Source organism: Rana temporaria, chromosome 3 (assembly GCF_905171775.1).
Source record: "Rana temporaria chromosome 3, aRanTem1.1, whole genome shotgun sequence".
Classification (NCBI taxonomy): domain Eukaryota; kingdom Metazoa; phylum Chordata; class Amphibia; order Anura; family Ranidae; genus Rana; species Rana temporaria.
The window spans coordinates 415929283-415955003 of NC_053491.1; the positions used below are offsets into that span (position 1 = coordinate 415929283).

A 25721-nucleotide genomic window follows, 5' to 3' on the forward strand; every position below is an offset into this window, starting at 1 on the left:
AATGGGGCGAGTCCCATTTAAATGAGGCGCGCTCCCGCGCCGGCCGTACTGCGCATGCGCGCCGGCCGTACTGCGCATGCGCGAAGTTACGTTACGCCGAGTTTTGAGGATCGCGACGGCTTAAAGTTGCGTCGGGGATAAAAAAAATGACAGCGGCATGCATTCCTGAGGGAGAACTCCATGCCCATTTTCAAAGAAAAAACGGCATGGGTTCCCCCCCCAGGAGCATACCAGGCCCTTAGGTCTGGCATGGGTTGTAAGGAGACCCCCCCACGCCGAAAAATTGACGTAGGGGGTCCCCCTACAATCCATACCAGACCCGTATCCAAAGCACGCTACCCGGCCGGCCAGGAAGGGAGTGGGGACGAGCGAGCGCCCCCCCCCCCTCCTGAGCCGTGCCAGGCCGCGTGCCCTCAACATGGGGGGGTTGGGTGCTCTGGGGCAGGGGGGCGCACTGCGGGCCCCCCCACCCCAGAGCACCCTGTCCCCATGTTGATGAGGACAGGACCTCTTCCCGACAACCCTTGCCATTGGTTGTCGGGGTCTGCGGGCAGAGGCTTATCGGAATCTGGGAGTCCCCTTTAATAAGGGGGCCCCCAGATACCGGCCCCCCACCCTAAGTGAATGGATATGGGGTACATCGTACCCCTATCCATTCACCTGTAGGCAAAAAGTAAAATGTAGTAAACACACAACACAAGGCTTTTTAAAATAGTTTATTATTCTGCTCCGGAGGCCCCCCCTGTCTTCGTTATTAGCTCAATTACCAGGGGGGGCTTCTTCTTCCACTCTCCGGGGGTCTTCTCCGCTCTCCGGGGGTCTTCTCCGCTCTCCGGGGGTCTTCTCCGGACTCCGGGGGGCTTCTTCCATCTTCTCCCCTCTTCCGCTCTTGACTCGGCGAACCCCGGTTCTTCTTCAGCTCTCCGGTGCCTTCTTCTTCAGCGCTGGCTGCCTGCTATGTTTGTGTGTTAGCTCGATTTCAAACAGGCAGCCGGCGCGGTCTTCTGTGGCGTCATCTTCTCTTCTGGTCTTCTGTTCTTCCGATGTTGCCTCGTCGCCTGTTGTCGCTGTAATGATGGAAGCGCGCCTTGCATCACATTTATATAGGCATCACCGTCCCATCATGCTCCGGTAGGTACCCACGTGGTGGGTGCACGTGGGTAGGCACCCACCACGTGAGAGCTGCAGAAGAACCGGGGTTCGCCGAGTCAAGAGCGGAAGAGGGGAGAAGATGGAAGAAGACCCCCGGAGTCCGGAGAAGCCCCCCCCGGAGAGCGGAAGAAGAAACCCCCCCCGGAGAGCGGAGAAGACCCCCGGAGAGCGGAAGAAGAAGCCCCCCCTGGTAATTGAGCTAATAACGAAGACAGGGGGGGCATCCGGAGCAGAATAATAAAATATTTTAAAAAGCCTTGTGTTGTGTGTTTATTAACTTTTACTTTTTGCCTCCAGGTGAATGGATAGGGGTACGATGTACCCCATATCCATTCACTTAGGGTGGGGGGCCGGTATCTGGGGGCCCCCTTATTAAAGGGGACTCCCAGATTCCGATAAGCCTCCGCCCGCATACCCCGACAACCAATGGCAAGGGTTGTCGGGAAGAGGTCCTGTCCTCATCAACATGGGGACAGGGTGCTCTGGGGTGGGGGGGCCCGCAGTGCGCCCCCCTGCCCCAGAGCACCCAACCCCCCCATGTTGAGGGCACGCGGCCTGGCACGGCTCAGGAGGGGGGGGGGGCGCTCGCTCGTCCCCACTCCCATTCCTGGCCGGCCGGGTAGCGTGCTTTGGATACGGGTCTGGTATGGATTGTAGGGGGACCCCCTACGTCAATTTTTCGGCGTGGGGGGGTCTCCTTACAACCCATGCCAGACCTAAGGGCCTGGTATGCTCCTGGGGGGGAACCCATGCCGGTTTTGTTTTTTACAAATTGCCGTGGAGTTCTCCCTCGGGAAAGCATACCAAATGCCGTCGCTGGAATGGGCCTTTACAAGGTGTGACTAACTTTACACTTTGTAGAACGAGCCCTAATTTTACACTTGCAAAATAACACTTACGGCGCAAAAAGGAAGCTAGAAAGCTTTGTGGATCGCCTTAAGTGCTAATTTGCATACTAGCAAAGGCATTTCGACTCGAAATGCCCCCAGCGGCGGATGCGGTACTGCATCCTAAAATTAGGCAGTGTAATTCAATTACACATGCCGGATCTTCTGTGTAACTTTGGAAAAAGCCTTTTGAGGATCGTTTCCAAAGTTACACACAGACTGAACAGCAGTTAAGTCGGAGTATCTCTTTTGAGGATAACCCCCATTATACTTACCTGCTCTGTGTAATGGTTTTGCATAAAGCAGCCCCAATCCTCCTCTTTTCAGGCCTTCACTGGCATTTCTGGCACCTCCGCTTCTCCAAGTTCCCCCACAACAAACTGCTTGCTATGGGGCACTCATGCAAGCTTGTTCCCAAGCCCCGCTCCCTGTGTCCATAAGACACACAGAACCGGGCTCTGTCCCGTCCCCCACTGGCTATGAGTTGTGATTGACAGCTACAGGAGCCAATGGTTCTCAGAAGGCAGAGACCAGGGTGAGTAGCTGCTCTCATGCACATCAATAGATCGTGATCGAGCTTGGGTAAGCATTAGGGGGCTGTGGGGGAGCTGCATATTGAAGTTTTTTTAACTTCATAGAATGCATAAAGGTAAACAATCTTCAGCCTTTAGAACCACTTTAAGCTTTGCCAAAAAAAAATTAAAAATGGAAGCTGATTGGTTTCTATGCAGAGTTGCAAGAGATTTTGCACATTGCATGTCTAGTAAATAAACCCCACAGTCTGCAACATAACTCACTCAATAAGATAATACCAAGCTCTTAAACTGCCACTTTTATCTTTTCTACTTTGCTGTAGCTGCCACAGTCCTACCTCAGAATTTCTGCTGGAAGAGGATGTCTTGGTCATTACAGACTCATTATACATGGTATGGTCCACTCCACAAGTCTTAGGGTCATCCTGGTCTTGAGAGGCATACACAGCATGTGCTCCATTCTCTGTCAGATTTAGGGGCTCAATCATAAGCTTTTGTTCTTGAGTCATAATGATTCCACTAATAGAGAAGAGAGTTGTATAAAATGATATTTTCATCACATACCAAATTACATAGAGATGTAAATTAAAGCTGATTATACACAATGTTCGTAGGGACACTTCTCTATGCTGCCGTATCCCTAAGAATATTTAGGGTGTCTCTCTTTAGTATCTTCTGAAGTTTGTCAATTACAACATACAGTATTTATCGGCATATACCGCGCACTTTTTTCCCCTTAAAATAAGGGGAAAATCGTGGGTGCGCGATATACGCTGATACCCACTTCCCGTGCTCAGTTTGAATGCCTGCGCCGACATATACCGAGTGCAGTACACTCGGCTACATTCGGCCAGGCTCGGCTTCGCTCGTGCTCATGCATAAACGTCACAGAGCGTGAGCACGAGCGAAGCCGAGCCTGGCCGAATGTAGCCGAGGGTACTGCACTCGGTATATGTCGGCGCAGGCATTCAAACTGAGCGCGGGAAGCGGCGATTCGACGGGGAGACAGCGTGGGAGAAGCCGGGAGGACACCACCGAAGCCGCAGACGGACGCCGGACCCGACGAGGAGGACACCACCGAAGCCGCAGACGGACCCGATGAGGAGGACACCACCGAAGCCACAGACGGACGCCAGACCCGATGAGGAGGACACCACCGAAGCCGCAGACGGACCCGATGAGGAGGACACCACCGAAGCCACAGACGGACGCCAGACTCGACGAGGAGGACACCACCGAAGCCTCAGACGGACGCCGGACCCAACGAGGCCGCCAATGGACGCGGCGCAAGACACCAAAACTGTAAATACTAAACATTTTTTTTACAGGAATGTGGGTCCACATTAGGGATGCACACTATACGCCGGAGCGCGTAATACCCCGATAAATACGGTAACTATTAGGAATGTGATTTGCATGTGAATAGAAAACCTTCTCCAGCTCTCACCTTAGCCCCTGGCACACACTGAGACTGACCAGTGAGCTGCTGTCATCCTTTACATGGCCCTGATAATAGCAGTGATCCTGAAAAAGATACAGAGACAGTTACAGTGGTTATAAATGGGAAGAATGGGGCTGTTAGTAATGCTCTTTCTATGTTTTAGGTGGTACAACCTGCAGGACAACTGGCCATCCATTTTTATGATGGCAGAGTCTGACAGATATGGACATTCAGCATTCAGCACTTGACCTCCAGAAGATTTACCCACTTTCATGACCAGGCAATTTTTTGCTTTTTGGCACTGTATTACTTTAACTGACAAATGTCACGTAATGCTGTACACAAATTAAAATTTATATAATTTTTTCCCCACTGATAGAGCTTTAAACTATAAATTAAAAAAGACAGAAAATTAAAAAAAAATCTGCTTTTAAACATATTTAATAAAAACATAAATCAAATTTCTTCATAAATTTAAGCCAATATATATTCCTTGGAATATATTATTTGGTAAAAAAAATCCCAACAAGCGTATGTTGATTGGTGTGTGCAAATGTTATAGTGTCTACAAACTATAGTATATATATATATATATATACATATATATATACTGGAATTTTTCTTTTTTTTTTATACTAGTAATGATAGTAATGATAGTGATCAGTGGGACTGTAATAGTATGGTGAGCAATCTGACACTTACTGACCCATTGGGCACTTTGTGGGAGCCAGAAACACTAAACTAATATGGCGAATTAGTGATAACAAAAATATACACTGTCAGGCCTCGTACACACGATAGGTTAAACAGAGGACAACGGTCTGAAGGACCGTTTTCATCGGATCATGTGTGGGCCCCATAGGTTATTTAACCTTAGGTTAAAAAAAAGACAACTTGCTTTAAAATTAACCTATGGATTGGTAACCGATAGGTCAAAACCGATAGTAGTAGGTACAACCATCGGTTAAAAAGCCACGCATGCTCAGAATCAAGCATGTTTGGAAGCATTGAACTTAGTTTTTTTCAGCACGTCGTTGTGTTTTACGTCACCCCGCTGTGACACGACGGTTATTTAACCTATGGTGTGTAGGCACGACTGACCATTAGTCAGCTTCATCGGTTAACCTAGGACAACGGTCCTTCAGACCGTTCTCATCGGATGGACTGATCGTGTGTACGAGGCTTCACTGTACTAATGACACTGGCTGGGAAGAGGTTACCATCTAGGTGGAGCAGGGGGTTAAATGTGTGCCTACCCAGTGTTTATGTGTTTACTGTGAGGTGTTTTCACTAAGGGATGTGCTGGTTTTTATTACAGCCAGAGCACGCGCCTCTGGATATAAGTGCTGGATCACTTACTAAACACGTTATCCAGCGCAGGAGAGCTGCTTTGCCACCATACGCCCACTTTTTGCATATCAATTGTTCACAGTCCACATAACATAGCAAGGTGTTGGTGTATTTTTGTCTCCAACTTTGAGCTAAAAATGTCTCGATTTTTTTACCTCTGAAAATTGGGGATATAAATTAAAACATTATTTTTTGACATTCCACATACCCTCTCTTGTGGAATAGTGGTCACAGGAGTTCCATCATTCAGATAATGAGTCTCTGTATAGTTACTAGAGAGCAGATCTCTGTGGGGAAACAAGACATCTAAGAAAATTGTCCATTATAAACCTAGAGTAAAACTAAAGATAATACTTTTGTTAAGTTTTGGATAGAGTGGAGAGGGATTAGAACGCTTGTCGGTTTTTATTGCTGTCTGTGCCCCCCGTTAAAGGGGTTGTAAAGATACAATTTTTTTCCCTAAATAGCTTCCTTTACCTTAGTGCAGTCCTCCTTCACTTACCTCATCCTTCGATTTTGCTTTTAAATGTCCTTATTTCTTCAGAGAAATCCTCACTTCCTGTTCTTCTGTCTGTAACTCCACACAGTAATGCGTGGCTTTCTCCCTGGTGTGGAGTGTCATGCTCGCCCCCTCCCTTTGGACTACAGAAGAGTCAGGATTCTCTCTACGTGGCAGGTAGAGAAAGTAGCTAGTTAGTAGGCGTCCTGACTCTCCTGTAGTTCAAGGGAGGGGGCGAAGAGACACGCATGCCTCGAATGCGTGCACCGCCCCGTGACCTAACCCGGAAGTGACGCCTCGCTGTTTGCTCTCCACGGCTGCGTTCCACCACGCCGGTCTACGGCGCCCCTGCATCTCCCTGCTGTACCAGTGCTGAACCACCATCCAGGGACCCCCAGAGACGCCGCACCTAGCTCCCACCCGTGGATCACCTACCATGCTGATTGCCTGAGCTTCAGGCAAGACTTATACAGCGGAGCTCATGTACCCTGGAAGCCAGCCACGGATGACACCATTATTTGCTTGTATCCCCTGCAGTCTTGTGAGTAACCCCTCATAAGAATTGTTGTTTATATTGTGTCTTCTATTAAATTGTATACTACGCTTAGAGGGCGCCGCTTTTTTGTCCTTTTGTCAAGGGAGGGGGCGAGCATGACACTCCACACCAGGGAGAAAGCCTTGCATTACTGTGTGGAGTTACAGACAGAAGAACAGGAAGTGAGGATTTCTCAGAAGAAATAAGGACATTTAAATGCAAAATCGAAGGATGAGGTAAGTGAAGGAGGACTGCACTAAGGTAAAGGAAGCTATTTAGGAAAACAAATTGTACCTTTACAACCCCTTTAAGTAGATTCAGCCTCTTTTTTGTCATGTTTACCATTATCATGAAAGTGAAAGTGAAAGAAAATCCCACATTTTGGGTTGTCCCCAGAAAAGTAATGGAGATGCAATATTCCAATGGTGACACTAGGAACATTGTAACCTTTAGTGCCGGTGTCTTGCCAAAAATTGTCCCCCGGCGGATTATGCGCCCCCCCCCCCCCCTGTACTGTGCAGGCATGGCGCTTGCCCCTGAAAATTGAAAATCATCCCAAGTAGACACAGATGGCACAAAAACATTTGACAGCAGATTACTGTATACCCTTCCTTTGCTCTATCCAAAATGGAAAAAGTTTTGTCTATAGTCTTAAGTGACTTCAATTACATAAAAAATACTAAACTACACTTTTAAAAATTGTTGAATAAACAGCTGCTTCTGCACAGTAAAAAGCTTGTGCGCCTTATGTCAAAGTTCACTTTTCCTCTTTTATTCATTACAGATACTTATATAGCACCATCAGTTAATATATACTGTATATACAGCGGGTAAAATATGTAGCGCTGGTCTCCCAACGAGTCGTATTGTAAATTTAGGGGTGTCTGAGCCAATAGTTGGGCTCAGACTCTGTTAATTCTATTAAAATTAGCCTCTGTTCTGGCTATGGCTGTGCTCGGAAGAAGTTTTCCCTTGTTGCTTGTAGGTGACCACCTCAGGCCCATGTTGGAACTCGAGCGAACCATAGTGTGTTAGGTGTCCCCTCTCGGCAGCAGCCCAGTGGGAGTTGTGCACCTCTTTGCATGCTGGGAGGGGGTACTTAAGGAGCAGATGCCATTTTTCGGGGTCCTTCGCCTTGAGGCCCTCCTGGCACGAGGTGGGTGTGCGTGATTTCAGTCTCGGGACCATGTTGGTCTGAGGCTGTGTTCCTGTCGAGTAGGCCCAGCTATGCTGGCTGGGGCCTATGGTTCTACAATGGATCTCAAGCTGTCCATCCAAGTGGAGGAAGCTTCTTAGCGGAGGAAGCTTCTTAGCGAAGGAAACCGGGGGAGGACCTGCTCTGGAGGAGACAAGCAAGGCAAGCTGATGTCTCAGGATAAGCCTGGTGACCTTGTTAATTGTTTATTGAATATTGTTTATTGAATATTTTTGTTAAGCGTTAAATCACATAAGTATCAAAACGCTACCTGGCAACGGGACCAGGTGCCATTCGCCGTACATATAATAACAACAGTAAAATCAGAGACATCAAAGCCGTTAAAAGCAAAAAAACATTAAAACATTAAAAAGCAATAGCATAAATCAAATAAAAATAGAAAAAAATAAAATAAAAGAGTAAAAGAGCCCCGAGAAGAAAAAAAAACACTGTCACCCCGTCAGTTTCCACCCCCTGTCGCACATCTACCCTGTTAAGGAAAAGGGATCCGCTATGCAAGTTGTCTTACAGTCCGCCGGATTGGCTTAAAGGCTCTTTTGCTGTAAGATAGAAAGTTTGGGACTTTACATCCTGTGGCAGAGGATTCCTGACTATCCATTCTGTGTTCTTAGATGGTCTGTGGCAGAGACTGTTTCTAAACTGTCCGTGCATCATTCCGGCTGCTAGGGCATGTGAGAGGGGTCTATACGGGTGAGCAATATTGGCGAATATTGGAACTTTGAATACTATGTGCATTCTGTACCGCGTGCCTGAACCTTCCCCTTCTTTTTATACTCTCTACGTCCTTCATACGTTTTTTGCAGCGAAAATAAAGCCTACAGTTGAAGGTTTTACATCTTGTGTGGACATTGCAATTCCTACAGACTTTCTTGCCTGGACTTAGGGGTATTGTGCAAAACCAAAAATCTAAACCAGCAGCTCCTACAGGGGGTAGTGCTACAAATAAGTATTGAACACGCCACCATTTTTCGAGGTAAAAATGTTTCTAAAGATTCTATTGAGGTGAAGTTGTCAGCACATGTTGATAACAATCCATGCATACAAAGAAACCAAAACAAATAAGTTCTGAAATGAAGTTATGGGTAACAAAATGGAATGACACAGGGAAAAAGTATTAAACACATGAAAAAAAGGTGGTACAAAAAGGCTTGAAAAGCCAAGACACCAACTGAAAACAGTAATTAAAAAGCAATCCTGCCCCTTGTCGGTGCAAATTAATATCAGCTGGCTCAGTCTCAAATGATGGCCTATAAAAAGGTGTCTCATTAGCAAGGTGTCATAAAAAAAACATCTCATGATGTGTAAAAGAGCTCTCTCAAGAACTTTGCAAACTTATTGTTGCAAAACATACTGATGGCATTGGTAACAGAAGGATTTCTACACTTCTGAATGTTCCAATGAGCACTGTTGGGGCCATATACTGGAAGCGAAAAGAACATCATTTCACCATAAACCGGCCACGACCAGGTGCTCCTTGCAAGATTTCTGACAGTGGAGTGAAAAGAACTATTAGAAGAGTTGTTCCAAGAGCCAAGGACCACACGTGGAGAGCTTCAGAAAGACCTGAAATTATCAGGTACAATTGTTTCAAAGAAAACAATAAGTAATTCACTCAACCGCCATGGCCTGTATGTACACTCACCACACAAGACTTCATTGCCGAAGAAAAACCATGTTGAAGCTTGTTTAAAGTTTTCTGCACAACATTTAGACAAGCCTGTGAAATACTGCGAGAATATAGTCTGGTCAGATGAGACCAAAATTTTACTTTTTTTTTTTCTTACAATCCTATATACACACAATCCCAAACCCACAGTTGATCCAGAGGAAGGCAAAAGCATGATCCTATTTGCTCCAGCAGGTGGAAAAAAATCCTTCCTGATCCCCCAAGAGGCAATCGGATGATCCCTGAATCAAATTTTTCCTATAATGTTAGTATCCACTGTTGGGTCACTCTGAACCCATTTGGTCAGACAACTAGCATCTTCAGCAGGGGATTTGCAATGACAGATCCTATGGGCATCTAAGAATTGGTATGTCCTCAGACTCATTAATTCAGTTTACTTCTATGGATTACAAAATCACCCCCCCCCCCCCCCATTGTTAGGTAAATGAAGAGAGAGGTAGCTCTTCTATAGTCCTAATACATTTATTTTCCTATGGAAAATGCTGCTCCTGAATACAGTAGGACAGGAAGTGCCATCCTGGCAGGATCACCAGGTGAAAATGCAGGAGATAAAAAAAAAAATCAAAAGAAACACATTTATAGACCAGAAAAATGCAATATATTCAACTTTTGTTCTTGGGTTTAGATACACTTTAGCTATCCTTTGTAACTAAAGTTGAGCAGAACTTTTAGTCGTAATTGTTTAACTACTTGCCGACCGCCCACCGCCGTTATACGTCATCACTTTAGAGATGAATATCTCGGTAACGGTAGCAGCTGCTGCCACAATCGAGATATTCATCTCTTCTGTGGGCGGCCGTGTTAACGATAATGGCGGTCTCCGCGGCGAATCCGCCGCGAGATCGCCGTTATCGGTGGCGGGAGAGGGGCCCCCCCCCCCTCCCGCCGCTGTTCCGCGCCCTCCGCCTCCGGAGCCGTCGGTAGCGGCGGAGGAGATCGCGACCATCCGGCAGCTGAGCGGGGACGAGACTGAAGGAAAAATCTCCTTCGCCCGTCCCCATAGCTCCGCTGGGCGGAAGTGACGTCAAAACGTCAGTCCCGCCCAGCGTCTTAAAGAAACATTTTTTTTTTTGTCATTTGAAAAAATGACATTTCCAAATTGTTTTTTTTTTTTTTGCATTTAAGCCTAAATATGAGATCTGAGGTCTTTTTGACCCCAGATCCCATATTTAAGAGGACCTGTCATGCTTTTTTCTATTACAAGGGATGTTTACATTCCTTGTAATAGGAATAAAAGTGATAATTTTTTTTTTTTTTTTTTTTTCAGTGTTAAAAATTGTAAAATAAATAAAAATAAATGCGAAAAGCAAAAAAAAATTTTTTTAAAGCGCCCCGTCCCGACGAGCTCGCGCGTAGAAGCGAACGTATACGCGAGTAGCGCCGACATATGAAAACGGTATTCAAACCACACAAGTGAGGTATCGCCGCGATCGTTAGAGCGAGAGCATTAATTTTAGCCCTAGGCCTACTCTGTAACTCAAAAAATGCAACCTGTAGAATTTTTTAAACGTCGCCTATCAAGATTTTTAAGGGTAAAAGTTTGACGCCATGCCACGAGCGGGCGAAATTTTTAAGCGTGACATGTTGGGTATCATTTTACTCGGCGTAACATTATCTTTCACAATATATAAAAAAATTGGGCCAAATTTATTGTTGTCTTATTTTTTCATTTAAAAAAGTGAATTTTTTCCAAAAAAAGTGCGCTTGTAAGACCGCTGCGCAAATACGGTGTGACAAAAAGTATTGCAATGACTTCCATTTTATTCTCTAGGGTGTTAGAAAAAAAAATATATAATGTTTGGGGGTTTTAAGTAATTTTCTAGCAAAAAAAAATGGTTTTGTCTCGTAAACACCGACTCTGAAAAACAGGCCCGGGGCTAAAGTGGTTAAATAGACTGACAAGTCTTTCTTTTTAAAAGTCTTTACCATAATGTTGTTTATTACAGTGATAATTTTATATGATAATATAGTGATGATAATATATAAATAACAGCCCATTACAGATAAGTAATGTGATAATGAACAGAGATACAGTGGGCACTCACTCAGTCTTCTCCAGCTGAAGGACTATTGGTTTTCCATTAACTTCTAATCCATAGTGCACTAGGTCTGGATACTTGCCCTGTGAAGGGGAAGATTTACATGCTACAGGTTGATCAAAAAAATGCCCTATTTTATTTTTTGTTTTTATCATATTACTAAGAAGTTATGTGGCACCACCAATTTCAGACAATTCACTATCAATTTTTAACAAAATCTACATTGTATACTGACTTGTTGAAACTTGATCACTGCACCCCTCGATGTGATGGTGTTGATGTAAATTTTCACCACACAATTAATTGATATGTTCTGTCTATGATTGCTTGGCTTTTCTTCAAGTTTTTTTTTTTTTTTTATTACCCCACAACTCAAAAACGTTCTAGTAGGTTAAGGCCTGGCTCACACCTATGCATTTTTTAGTGCGTTTTCAGTTTTGCAGAAACACACTACAGTCTATTAAACATTGTTTCCTATGGGTCATGTTCACATCTGTGCATTTTATGGAAAGAGCCAGGGATTTTTTTTTCATGGTTTTTAGTTCCATAGACTTCAATGGATCAAAAATGTGTATCAAAAAAACGCAAAATGGAATATGCAAATTGCAACCTGCATAGGTGTGAACAATGCCTTATTGTCTAATGCGAACATTTATGTCCACGTCTAAGCAAGTTACTACTGTATATAAGGCTGGATTCACACCTATGCTTTTTTAGTGCTTTTTGCATTTTGCAGATTTGCACTACATAACATGTTCCATAGGAAACAATGTTAAATGGACTGTAGTGCAAATCTGAAAAATGCAAAAAGCATTAAAACTGCATAGGTGTGAATCCAGCCTTAGGCCCCTTTCACACACACGTGTCTGTATATGGACTCTGCTATGCTCAGCAGGGATCGCTCCGTCGATCCCCGCTGAGCAGGCAGATGACAGGTCCGTCTCTGCACACTGTGCAGGGTCTGACCTGTCAGAGTGTCAGAGCGCCGCTCTCCTCTATGGGGTATCGGAAGAAGATGGACAGTAGAGTCCATTTTCTTTTGATTTGGAAAATAGGGTTTCCATCCGTCACACTTTAGCAGGTCGGAGTGGTTCCGATGTCAGCGGGCATGTCACGGCTGACATCTGTTGCTCCATAGACCTGTATGGAGCGCCCGTTCAGTAAAAAACTGACAGGTCGACCAAAACGGTTTGCACGTGTGAAAGGGGCCTTACTTTTTAAAATGAACAAAATAGGCTACATTTTATTTTCTACAGTTCTTTTCTACAGATTGCATATTTCATGCTTGCTCAGCAGTACAGAATGAGTCATTTTTTCGAAATTAATGTTATTTGCCGCTGATCCTGTGTGAGGGGTATAGTCAGATTACGGTTTATAGGTTTACTTTACCTTAGTGTCTCTTTTGTGCCGAGTATGAAGCTTTTGAGGATAGACCACCTCATATTTCCATCCCTCAGGTAATGCATAAAAAGCTAGAAAATAGAACACAACCACTATTCGTTATCAAAATAAGGCAACAATGAATTTTGAAGTTTTATTTATTTTTATTTTTTATTGGGTTAATAACTTTTTTGTAAGATGAGATGTCGTTGATTTCTATACATACAGTATATGTTATCACATGTGAAAAGAGCCTTTTTGGGCTGACACATAAAAGTGGAACTAAACCTCTCCTGAATTACTTCCCCCGCCCTTCATTTAAAAAAAAAACCTGCACATGCACAGATGCCTCACTGGTTTCTTACAGGCATTTAGGAGCTGGAGGAGACCGGTGGTGCCAGGGGTGTTTTATGAAATCAGTGGGCCTGTGTAAAAGGTCATACATTTGGCACCATTGCCATAGTGAAGTGTGGCCATGGTTTTCATTGTGCCAAGAGTGTTGATGGGATTATAGAAGACTTGAGGCACTGTTGGACATTGCAAGCAGAAGAGCAATGTGGGACACGAACTGCACAGTGGTGAACAGTAGGTGTGGTAAAACTGTGTAAAATAGTGGGAGGGGCTTAAGGGACGTAGTTAAATCAAACAATAGCCGTTTATCCCCCAGTACCATCCCCCCAGGTCAGTCTGTCCCCAGTATAATCCCCCCCCCCTCCAGATCAATATGCCCCCCAGTATAACCCCCCCCAGAGGTCAGTCTGTCCCACAGTATAATCCCTCCCCCTCCTCCTCAAGTCAGTCTGTCCCCCAGTATAATCCCCCTAGGTCAGTCTGCCCCCCCCCCCTATAATCCCCCCAGGTCAGTCAGACTGACATACTGGAATTGTATCAGGTTTAAGTGGTTATACTGGGATGATGCCTGCAGCTACAAGCATCATCCTGGTATCAACATTTTTATTTTTTTATTTTTTATATATATAATTTGTATTATGCTTAAAAGATAAGAGTTACATCAACATAGCCTATTGAGCATACCCAGGCTAGAATTTAAAACAAGGTGAAAGAACAACCAAAAAACCCCACACAATTACAAACCTACCAAACAAGGTATTTGGTAACCAAGGCCTAAAAGGACTTTGTTCACAGTAGCTGGGGAGTGCAAATTATACATCTGAATACTTTCCCTCAATGCACAGAACTCGGCATGAGAGATATTCAGAGTGCATGCTATGGAGGCGTTGCCGATGACCCAACAGTATCCCTGGACTCTGTCCAACTATCCCACACCTTGGAGAATTTTTGTGGGCATCCCCTTGATTCGTAAGTAAATTTGTACAATGGGACCATTTTGTTAACAATAGACCTCCAATAATCTAAGGTAGGTGCCTGGGGAGATTTCCATTTAAGGAGTATGGACTTACATGCATAAAACAATAGTAGACCTACCAGAGTTTTCATAGCCCTGGAGGTAGCTAGTAAATGACTAGTCCTAAAATACAAACGTCTATTGATAGTGGAACTGCTACAGTAGTAACCTTGCAGTTACAATGAGAAACCGCTGACCAGAATAGCTTTATCCCCGGACACTCCCAGAACACATGCAGGAGCAGGGCAGGATCAGCTGTGCATCGCCAGCATTGCAAGGGGTGTGAGGTATAAATCCTATGTAACCTCTAAGGCATTAGATAAATTCTATGAAGAATTTTAAACTGTATTAGCCTGTCTCTGGCTGAGACCAAGCTATGCATGGGGTTGTCCTATAAGGAGGCGATGTTGTTTAATGTAGACGTGATTAGAGTGGCCGTACGACCACTTAATCACTTCTACAGACGGCATAAGGGGGTGCCTCCCCCTCTTTAGCAACCACCTCCTTTCCCAGGCTCTCCCATCCCATCAGAGAGCCCAGGACTAGAGTTGAGCGGACACCTGGATCTTCGGATTCGGCCGAACTTCGGAAAAAAGTCCGGGTTCGGGACTCGCACTTGACCCGAACTTGACCCAGAACCCGAACCCCATTGAAGTCAATGGGGACCCGGACTTTTGACTACTAAAATGTCTCTAAAAAACTAATGGAAAGGGCTAGAGGGCTGCAAATGGCAGCAAAATGTCGGTAAGAGCATGGCAAGTACTCTGCAAATAAATGTGGATCGGGAAATAACTTAAAATAACATAAAAAATAAATACAAATAATAATCTTGACCTAGGAGGACGAGGTCCATATGGAGTAGGAGGTTGAGGGTTAGGGTTAGGGTTAGCAGGTTAGGGTTAGGGTTGGCTAGAGGGCTGCAAATGGCAGCGAAATGCCGGGAAGAGCATGGCAATATAATTATCTCCCTATAAGAAAAAGCAGGAACCTTGCCCTAAACTATCTAACGCAGAGTATCTCACAGAAAGAAATGCAGTGCTGGTGCAATATGCAGAGTATCTCACAGGAACAGATGCAGTGCAGCTGCAATTAGATTTGTGAACCAGGACTGACTCCTATATAATTCTCTCCCTATAAGAACAAGCAGGAACCTTGCCCTAAACTATCTAATGCAGAGTATCTCACAGAAAGAAATGCAGTGCTGGTGCAATATGCAGAGTATCTCACAGAAAGAAATGCAGTGCTGCTGCAATATGCAGAGTATCTCACAGGAACAGATGCAGTGCAGCTGCAATTTGATTTGTGAACCAGGACTGACTCCAATATAATTCTCTCCCTATAAGAACAAGCAGGAACCATGCCCTAAACTATCTAATGCAGAGTATCTCACAGAAAGGAACAGTGCTGGTGTAGATTTCTGAAGCAGGATAGTCCTATCTAAATCTCTCCCTCAGATCAGCAGCAGCCTTTCCCTACCCTAGCTAAAGCAGAGTGACGAGCTGTGCTATGTGACTCTAGCTTATATAGAGGCTGGGTCACATGCTGGGTCACATGCTGCACTGGCCAATCACAGCCATGCCAATAGTAGGCATGGCTGTGATGGCTTCTAGGTAAAACAAATGGTGATTGGCTGCCCTGCAGCGCACCATTACATTGCCGAACACCGGACCCGAACCCGAACTTTCAGCAAAATGTCCAGGTTCGGGTCCGGGTACAAAAAAACCAAAGTCCGTACCGAACCCGAACTTTACAGTTTGGGTTCGCTCAACCCTACCCAGGACTGTTCTGACTGGTGGCATTCTGTGGACTGCACAGAGAAAAAGATAGGAACTGACATTTAAAAAAAATAAAGTGCCCCATTCCCTCTATGCTTATGTGCAAATGTGAACACATTCGTAAGTCCTGCATGCATATATGAATGGTGATCGCGCCACACATGTGATGTATCATCATCATAGATGTGCGCAGCCTATTGCATTAGGGTGTGCACCTCAAAGCTCCAACACATATGAATGTGTTATATTTACCGGCCTCCTCCCTGCTATCCATGCTAAAGCCGGGGGAACCGGGCAGCAGAAAGTGGGACAGGAGGGGTTGCAGGGTTGGCATATATTTTCCTCCTCTGGCAGCTGAATGTCGGGGGAGGGAGAGGAGGAGAAGCCTACTTTCAGCTGCTGAAGGAGGAAAATACAGATCGGTTCCACTAAATTCCACCCCACCACATCAGAGAGAGAGAGCAATAATTCTAGTGCTATACCTCCTCTCTAACTCTAAACTGGTATCCTGTAAAATAATTTAAAGCATCGCCTATGAAGATTTTTAAGTACGGTAGTTTACAGGTCATTACACAAGAGTGCGCAATTTTAAAGCGTGACATAGGTATCTATTTACTCTGCATAACATCCTATTTTGTACCAAACAAATGGGATATACAGTGTCTTGAAAAAGTATTCATACCCCCTTGAAATTTTCTACATTTTGTCATGTTACAACAAGAAAGTTAAATGTATGTTATTGGGAATTTCTGTGATAGATCAACATGAATTGGAACATAATTGTGAAGTGAAAGGAACATGATAAATGTTTTTCAATTTTTTTTACAAATACATATGTGAAAAGTGTTGCGTGCATTTGTATTCAGCCCCCTTTACTCTACTACTAAATTTAGTGGAGCCAATTGCCTTAAGAAGTCACCTAATTAGTACATAGAGTCCACCTGTGTGTAATTTAATCTCAGTGTAAATACAGCTGTTTTGTGAAGCCCTCAGAGGTTTGTTAGCAAACCTTAGTAAACAAACAGAATCATGAAGGCCAAGCAACACACCAGAGAGGTCAGGGATAAAATTATGGAGAAGTTTAAAGCAGGGTTAGGTTATAAACAAATATCCCAATCTCATGGAGCATTGTTCAATCCATCATCTGCCTGGCAATTAGCACATGGTTTACTAGGCACAAAGCACTGTTCAATCCATCATCCGAAAATGGAGAGTATGGCACAACTGCAAACCAACTAAGACATGGCCGTCCACCTAAACTGACAGGCTGGGCAAGGAGAGCATTAATCAGAAAACTCAGGTGGGAGAATCTGTCCACAGGACAACTATTAGTCGTGCACTCCACAAATCTGGCCTTTATGGAAGAGTGGCAAATGAAAGCGAGCCATAAGAAGTCCTGTTTGCAGTTTTTGAGAAGTCATGTGGTGGACACAGCAAACATGTGGGAGAAGGTGCTCTGGTCAGATGAGACTAAAACTTAACTTTTTGGCCTGAAAAGCAAAATGCTATGTGTGGCAAAAAACTAACACTGCACATCACCCTGAATTTTATGTTTGGCGTAAAAGCAACACAGCTCATCACCCTGAACACACCACCCCCACCGTGAAACATGGTGGTGGCAACATCATGTTTTGGGGATGCCTTTGTTCAGCAGGGACAATGAACCTGGTCAGATTTGATGGGAAGATGGATGGAGCCAAATACATGGCAATCTTAGAATTTAATGCCGTGTACACACGACCGTTTTTCGGGTTCCAAAAAATTACGTTAAAAAAAAAGATCATTAAAAAGGCCTTGCCTACACACGATCGTGAAAAAAAAATGCTATAGCAAAGCGCGATGATGTACAACACATACAACGGCACTATAAAGCGGAAGTTCCATTCGGATGGCGCCACCCTTGGGGCTGCTTTTGCTGATTTTGTTTTAGTAAAAGACAATTCACGCTTTTCAGTCTGTTACTGCGTGATGAATGTGCTTTACGGTAGTTTTACCAGAACGAGCGCTCCCGTCTCATAACTTGCTTCTGAGCATGCACATTTTTTCACGTCGTTAAAGCCCACACACGACCATTTTTTACAACCTTAAAAACAACAACGTTAAAAACGTTCAAAATTTTTAATGTCTATTTTTTAGATTGTGAAAATTGCTCTGGAGCCCACACACGATCGATTAGAACCCGAAAAACGGTTGTGTGTTTAGAGTCTGCAAAAGACTTGAGAATGAGGCTGAGGTTCACCTTCCAGCAGGATTACTACCCTAAACATACAGCCAGAGCTACAATGGAATGGTTTAGATCAAAGCATATTCATGTGTTAAAATGGCCCAGTCAAAGTCCAGACCTAAATCCAATTAAGAATCTGTGGCAATACTTTTAAATTGCTGTTCACAGACGCTCTCCATCCAATATGACAGAGCTTGAGCTATTTTTCAAAGAAGAATGGGCACAAATTTCACTCTGTAGATTTGCAAAGCTGGTAGAGACATATCCAAAATGACTTGCAGCTGTGATTGCAGCAAAAGGTGGTTCTACTAACTACTACTGGGGACTGAACACATTTATTTGTAAAAAAAAATTAAAACCATTTATCATTTTCCTTCCACTTCACAATTATGTGCCACTTTGTTTTGGTCTATCTATAAAATCCCAATAAAATACCTTTATGTTTTTGGCTGTAACATGACAAAATGTGGAACATTTCTAGGGGTGTGAATACTTTTTCAAGGCACTGTATATTGTGTTTTTTTTTTTTTTTTTGCATTAAAATTCAAGTGTATTTAAAAAAAAATTGGTTTGAAAAATCTCTGCGCAAATACCATGTGACATAACAAATTTCAACTATAGCTATTTTATTCTCTATGTTCTCTGCTAAAAAAAAAACATATATAATGTTTGTGGGCTCTAAGAAATGTTCTAGCAAAAAAATACAGATTTTTACACGTAGGAGAGAAATGTCAGAATTGGCCTGGGTGGGAACTAGTTAAAGCGTTAGTGACATGTTGGGTATCTATTTACTCGGTGTAACATAATCTTGGGTATTATATTGGGTTTGTGTCCACTAAAGTTAATTTGAATGTATTTTTTCCAAAAAAATCTGTGTTTAAAAAAACGCTGCTATGTAAACCCATGGACTAGAAAGTGCTGGGGGCCACCAGCACGGCCGCGACCAGAGGGATACCCCACACGCCGAAGCATGTCCTCCACACAGAGCGGATGAATCCTGCACTGTACAACGTGTTGCCATTAAATACATTTTAATACTACATTTAGATGGCGCTGCTCTCTTTCTTTGCCTTTTGAAAAACCACTGCGCAAATACTGTGTTACATAAAAAATTGCAACACCATAGGAAGCCATGTTCTGTAGGGGGCACACATGAGCACCAAAACCGCACAGATGAACAGGCATCTTGCTAGAGCTGAGTACTTTCTTATAAAGCACTAAAGGCAATTATGTACTGTTGTAGCAGGGCAGTTCCCAGGAAGCAGAAGGGCCTCATGCACACTGTGTATTTAGCCCTGATACATGGAGCTCCCACGTTTAGCCACGGGTACGCCATCCAGCCCTGCAGCCTGTCAAACTCTTTGTGAGTTTGCTGTGACTAAACAGGGCTGGGTGGTGCACCTAGCGGCACTTACATTTAGGGCAGAATGCACCCAGGGACAAATGCCCTGAAGGAAAAAAATTTTTTTGCAAAAACATATGAGTTTTAGAACAGCCAAATGTACTGTAGGTAAGATTATTTATATAAGGCTGCTTACTTTCACAATCTCATCATAGGGGGAAAAAAAAGAAAAAATAAATTTCTTACATTTGCTGGACATGTACCAATTTGATTGAACAATCTCCTTTATATTTACCAGTAACTGGGTAGTATGAATGGCTCCTGTGCGCATATGGACATACCTGTACGTTTCTTTAAAAAAGCCGCCTTGCGGGTGAGCGCATCCGCCGCAAGCTCCGTGACTGTGCCCGCAGGACCCACTGACTCGATGTCCGCCAGTGTCCTGTGATCGTGTCCTGCCTAGTGACAGGACACTGATCGTCTGCTCCCTGTCGTCGGGAGCAGCAATCAGTGCCATGTCAAAGTAAGCCCCGCCCCCACACAGTTAGAATCACTCCCTAGGAAACACTTAGCCCCTTCCTCGCCCCCTACTGGTTAACCCCCTCACTGCCAGTGTCATTTGTACAGTAATCAGTGCATTTTTAATGCACTGATCGCTGTATACAGTAAATGACAGTGGTCCCAAAATAGCGTCAAAGGTGTCCGATGCGTCCTCCATAATGTCGCAGTCATGATAAAAATTGCAGACCGCCGCCATAAAAAATAATAATAATAAAAATGCCATAAAACTATCCCCTATTTTGTAGATGCTATAACTTTTGCGTAAACCAATAAATATACACTTATTGCGATTTTTCTTTTACCAAAAATATGTAGAGGAATACATATCGGCCTAAACTGAGGATTTTTTTTTAATATATATATATATTTGGGAATATTTATTATAGCAAAAAGTAAAAATATTGCTTTTTTTTCAAAATTGGCTCTCTTTTTTTTGTTTATAGCACAAAAAATAAAAACCGCAGAGATGATCAAAAAACACCAAAAGAAAGCTCTATTTGTGGGAAAAAAAGGACGTAATTTTTGTTTGTGAGCTACGTCACACGACCGCGCAATTGTCAGTTAAAGCGATACAGTGCCGAATTACAAAAAATGGCCCGTCATTGGGCAGCCAAATCCTCCGTGGCTGAAGTGGTTAAGTTGCATAAAAATGTGAGGTTTTGTTAATCTGCTTGTTACGGCCACATCCCTCATATTTATGAAAGATAGAAATACCCCCTACCACAGGACTTTGTAGGATCAATGAGTGTACAAACGTATGAAACATTAATAGTTCATTGTTTATTAGTATGAAAAAATTATCCCAAAAAATGTGCAATTAAAAATATTATACCACAGATTCTTTAGGTTACAGCCGGTTCACACAGGGGCGACTCGTCAGGCGACTCAGCCGCCTGACAAGTCGCGCTGCGCTCTATTCAATAGAACCGTTCTAATAGGAGAGACGAAAAAGGTTCTTGTAAGACTTTGGGGGCGGCTTGCATTGACTTCAATACAAGTCATTTTGCAAGTCGCCTCTTAAAGGGGTTTTCCACCCATTTTCTAAGTTTATTAAAAGTCAGCAGCTACAAAAAGTGTACCTGCTGGCTTTTAATAAACCGACACTTACCTGCTCCACGGCTCCAGCGACGCGCCGGACGGGGCTCCGCTCCTCGCCCCCCCCCTCTTCATGCTCAGTGTGGGCACCCGGTCGTGACAGCTTTCGGCTTCACGGCCGGGCACCCACTGCGCATGCACGAGCGGCACTGCGCATGCGCGAGCGGCGCGGCCCGGCGAGGCGCCGTCTGATTGGTCAGGCGATCGCCAAGGACCTGTCACGTGTCCTGGGCGATCGCCTACAGTAACCCCTTCCTGTAGGTGATTAAGCTTAATCGCCTAGGCGATTAGGCTTAATCCTGCTGCCCGGAAGGAAGTAGTGGGACAGGAAGTCCCACTCCTCCTGAAGCCCCCACTCCCCCCCCAAAAAAATTACATGCCAAATGTGGCATGTAAGGGGGTGAGGAGTGGGATAAGCGGAAGTTCCACAAGTTGTCTTGAGATGGCCTTGCCGAGTTGCCCCCAAAGTCGTGTCGCCCCTGTGTGAACCCGGCTCTAGGCCATGACACTACAGAGTTGTTGGTAAATCAAAGAGCTGTAATTAACAATCAGAATGTATGTAAGGCGTGTCAAGCTTTAAAAGGATGTTCATGACCACTAGAAGGAAATGTAAAATCATATCATTGAGAAATAAGCAATACATTACAACAAGTACCTAAACTGTAAAACCCTGTAATGTAAAATTCCAGATTACACAGAAAGGGGTCTGAAGACTCACCGATAATCTGAGTGTTCAGCAGCAAAAGTAGCAGCATCAGAGGTCCTGGCATTGTCACTGTCACTGGAAGTGACAAAGGAAGTGCCTGCACATAAGCATGAGCTGAAGAATTGCTCAATATTTCTTATCTGTACACTTGTGCCAAATTGTGGAAACATCAGCACCTCGGTTTACTTTTCTCATTTTTTTTTTACTCTATAGACCTGTTTATGCTAAGTAGCAAATTCATATCATTATTAGTAATTACTGATTTAACCCTCAACTTACATTGGTTTGGTTAATTTATTTGTATTTTACAAATTTATAAACTGTACATTTTATTATTAATATCAATCTAATAACTACATTTCCTATAAGGTCATTTAATTACACTTTGAAGATCATACTGGAATTGTCAATAAGAAAACCTACTGTAGTAATACCATGTAGGAGAAAATGAATTTGGTGAGAGGAAATACAGTGCCTAGAAAAAGTATTCACACCCCTTGAAATGTTCCAAATTTTGTCATGTTACAACCAAAAATGTAAATGTATTTTATTGGGATTTTATGTGACAGACCAACACAAAGTGGCACATAATTGTGAAGTGGAAGGAAAATGATAAATGATAAATGTGAAAAGTCAATACTTTGTAGAACCTCCTTTCACTGCAATTACAGCTGCAAGTCTTTTTGGGGATGTCTCTACCAGCTTTGCACATCTAGCGAGTGCAATCAACAGAGCATTTGACCAGTCTGTCCTCACTGCAGCTACCAATACACTAGGCAACAAAAGATTGGGTGGACGATTCGTCGCAACCGTACACTACTCCTGCTAGCCTTTCTATTGTGTGTCTCTAGGAGGTATATATGCATAAGTGTTGATGGGCCTGAAGTCTTGTATCACCCTAAGTTCACACCTATGCATTTTTTTAGTGTGTTTTGCAGCCGGGGCGTTTTTGGAAAGAGTCAGGGAGTTCCTGCATTTTGCATGTAATAGACTTCAATGGAGTCGCACCAGAAATGCAAGTTTTGCGTTTTTGATTTGCGATTTTTTTATGCATTTTGTGTTTTTATCCCTCTTTAAAACACTGTATATAGCTGGTTACTAAGGAGCAGGCCGGGATGCTGGCTGCCGCATACCTAACACCCCATGTGTCATCAGCTATCATAAGGGTTCCATGCTGACAGCTGAATGCGAAAAAAGAATTGCTAGCAAGAAGAAAAAGATGTAAAAAAAAAAACAACGTGACTCCTCTTCTCCCAAATCCATACCAGGCTCTTCGAATCTGGAATGGATTTGGAGGGGAAACTGCATAATTTTTGTAAGAAAATGGCCAGGGAACCCCCCCAAAATCCTTACCAGACCCATGTCCGAGCCCGGAAATTCAGAAAAGGGAGGGGATGAGCGAGCGCCCCCCTCCTGAACCATACCACATGCCCTCAACATGGGGGGGACAAAGGCCTTTTCCCGACAACCCTGGGTGGTGGTTGTGGGGGTCTGCGGACAGGGGCCTTATCGGAATCTGGAAGCCCCCTTTAACAAGAGGGCCCCCATATTCCCCCCAGTAAATGAGTAAGGGGTACATTGCACCACTACTCATTCACCAAAAAATGTGTCAAAAATAAAGAAAAACAGTAGACGTCAGTAAAGTCCTATATTAAAAATGAAGAATGTCCCTGTTGTAGCTCCAACGTGTCTTTCTCCGGTGCCACCACTGATGTCTTCTTCCTCTGGTCTTCTCCCTCAGGTGATGTCTTCTCCCTCCGGTGGTTGCGTCTCCCTCCACTGTCTTCTCCCACCGCTGCCACTGACCCGCTAAAAATAAAAAAAACGTCCTCTTCCGGCGCTAGCTTCCTCTGTTGTGTCAGCTCCGCTGTCTGCCAGTTCTTATACAGCAATTGGGCATTGCCATCTGGTGACGTCACCCGGAGAACTCGCCCCTTGGGACCCCACGCCATTCTTTTCACAATTTGTTATTTGCCAACAATTCTTTTTCTCACATTCAGCTGTCAGCGGGAAACCCAGCTGACAGCTGATGACTCATCGGTTGTGAAGAATGCAGCGTCCAGCTTCCCAGCCCGCTTGTTAGCAGCCAGCTATATTCAGTGTGTTCACAGTGTTTTTTAAAGAGAAAACAAATCTCAAAATGCATGAAAACTGCATGCAAAAATGCATAAAATTATATGAACCTAAACTTACACCCCCAGAACCTAAACTTACAGCCCCAGACCTGTCCACTCTTGCTTGTGGCCCATATTCTGACGTCATAAGAAGGGGCGGGGGGGTTGCAGGAAGACAACGTTGTCTTTTTGATAGTGATGGATGTAAGATTTATTAGGGGTTGTAAAGGTACAATTTTTTTTTTCCCTAAATAGCTTCCTTTACCTTAGTGCAGTCCTCCTTCACTTACCTCATCCTTCGATTTTGCTTTTAAATGTCCTTATTTCTTCTGAAAAATCCTCACTTCCTGTTCTTCTGTCTGTAACTCCACACAGTAATGTGAGACTTTCTCCCTGGTGTGGAGTGTCGTGCTCGCCCCCTCCCTTGGACTACAGGAGCGTCAGGATGCCCACTAACACACAGCTCCTTTCTCTATCTGCAACGTAGAGAGCGTCCTGACTCTCCTGTAGTCCAAGGGAGGGGACAAGCACATGAAAAACGTGAGTGGAACCCTGCTTTAATCACTTTAACTGAAAATCCATATCAGGTGTACGTTCTGTGGATGTATAAACTGTGGAACTGTACTGACATTTCCAGTAAGAAAGGCTAGCAATGCCATTTATTTAACTTTATGACTGAATATCTGCAACTGAAAATCTACACTGGGTGTATGAGTTATATACTGTATTTATGAGTACATTAGCTTATTTTGTTTTGAATAAGAAAGCCCAGCAATGCCTTCTAACATTCTTACTGAATAGATCTCTCTCAAGGAGAATTTATATCAGGTGTATGAACTAAAGATGAGGGTTTGTGCCTTTGCCCAAAACATTTCTTTACGCATGTATTAAAAATAGAGCTGAAAAGAGGAAAATATACTGACACCAGCCTATTCAAGTTTTTTTTACAACATAGCAGTAAAATAACTTGGGGAAGGTTTAAAAAAATAACTTAAATGTACAAGCACTGGCTGCAAGTCATATATATATATATATATATATATATATATATATATATATATATATATATATATATATAAGTTTTCACACACAGTAGTTAATATTTAGCTGAATGTAAAAAAAATATATATTAATACAAATCTATTATCTATTATAAAATTAAATATTTGTAAAAACACTATCACAGCAAGATTTTTGCATAGAAGAGTGGAATGAATCAACTCGGAAATCACTATAAATAAATTAAAGCCTGACATTGCTGAATAATCAGTGGTGGAGAGTCAATGCTAAAAAGCTGAGCCAGGATCTGTCAACATAATTGACAATCTTAAAGCGGAGCTCCAGGCTCCTTGGAAAGAAATTGTCAGCTAATACTGTAGCTGCTGACTTTTAATATTAGGACAATTACCTGTCCAGGAATCCCAGGGTGTCTTCACCCCAGCCGATTTTTCAATCAACTCTCGGGTCCTGCCGCCACCATTTGTTATAAGGGAAGCTGGCAATGAAGCCTTGCAGCTTCACAGCCGGCTCCCTACTGTGCATGAACAAAGTGCACTGCGCTTTGTGAATGGCCCAGCGACAGGGGAAGGAGGAGGGATGCCGAACTTCTGGGTGACTACCAGGAAGTGGGAGCGGGTACCTGTCAAAACCAGGTTCCCCACCCTAAAGGTACCAAATCTGTCAGCGAGGGAGGGGGCAAACAAGCAGAGTTTCACCTTTTGGGTGGAGCTCCACTTTAAGTATCAGATTAAGCTCTTGTATTACATTGTAACAGTAATCAAGGGACTAACACATTCTACAGGATCTGCTTTCTTTTTCT

At 43.7% G+C, this 25721-nt stretch overlaps 1 protein-coding gene across 4 annotated transcripts in view; it reads right to left on the reverse strand.

Moving 5' to 3' along the window:
• The window catches only part of LOC120933098 (zinc metalloproteinase-disintegrin-like batroxstatin-2), a 130496-nt gene extending 108608 nt beyond the window's left edge, over positions 1–21888 (reverse strand). For 3 of the 4 annotated variants that reach the window (XM_040346095.1, XM_040346096.1, XM_040346094.1), the window contains exons 1-6: positions 21801–21888; positions 12729–12811; positions 11346–11422; positions 5572–5650; positions 4020–4096; positions 2911–3091 (exon numbers count right to left, since the gene is read on the reverse strand). In XM_040346095.1, coding sequence (XP_040202029.1) covers positions 2911–3091; positions 4020–4096; positions 5572–5650; positions 11346–11422; positions 12729–12811; positions 21801–21852 — 549 coding nt within the window. In that variant the 5' untranslated portion in view covers positions 21853–21888. Of the gene's footprint in view, positions 1–2910; positions 3092–4019; positions 4097–5571; positions 5651–11345; positions 11425–12728; positions 12812–21800 lie in introns of those variants that run through there. The other variant, XM_040346097.1, reaches the window with a different exon arrangement.
• Positions 21889–25721: the final 3833 nt, after the last annotated feature.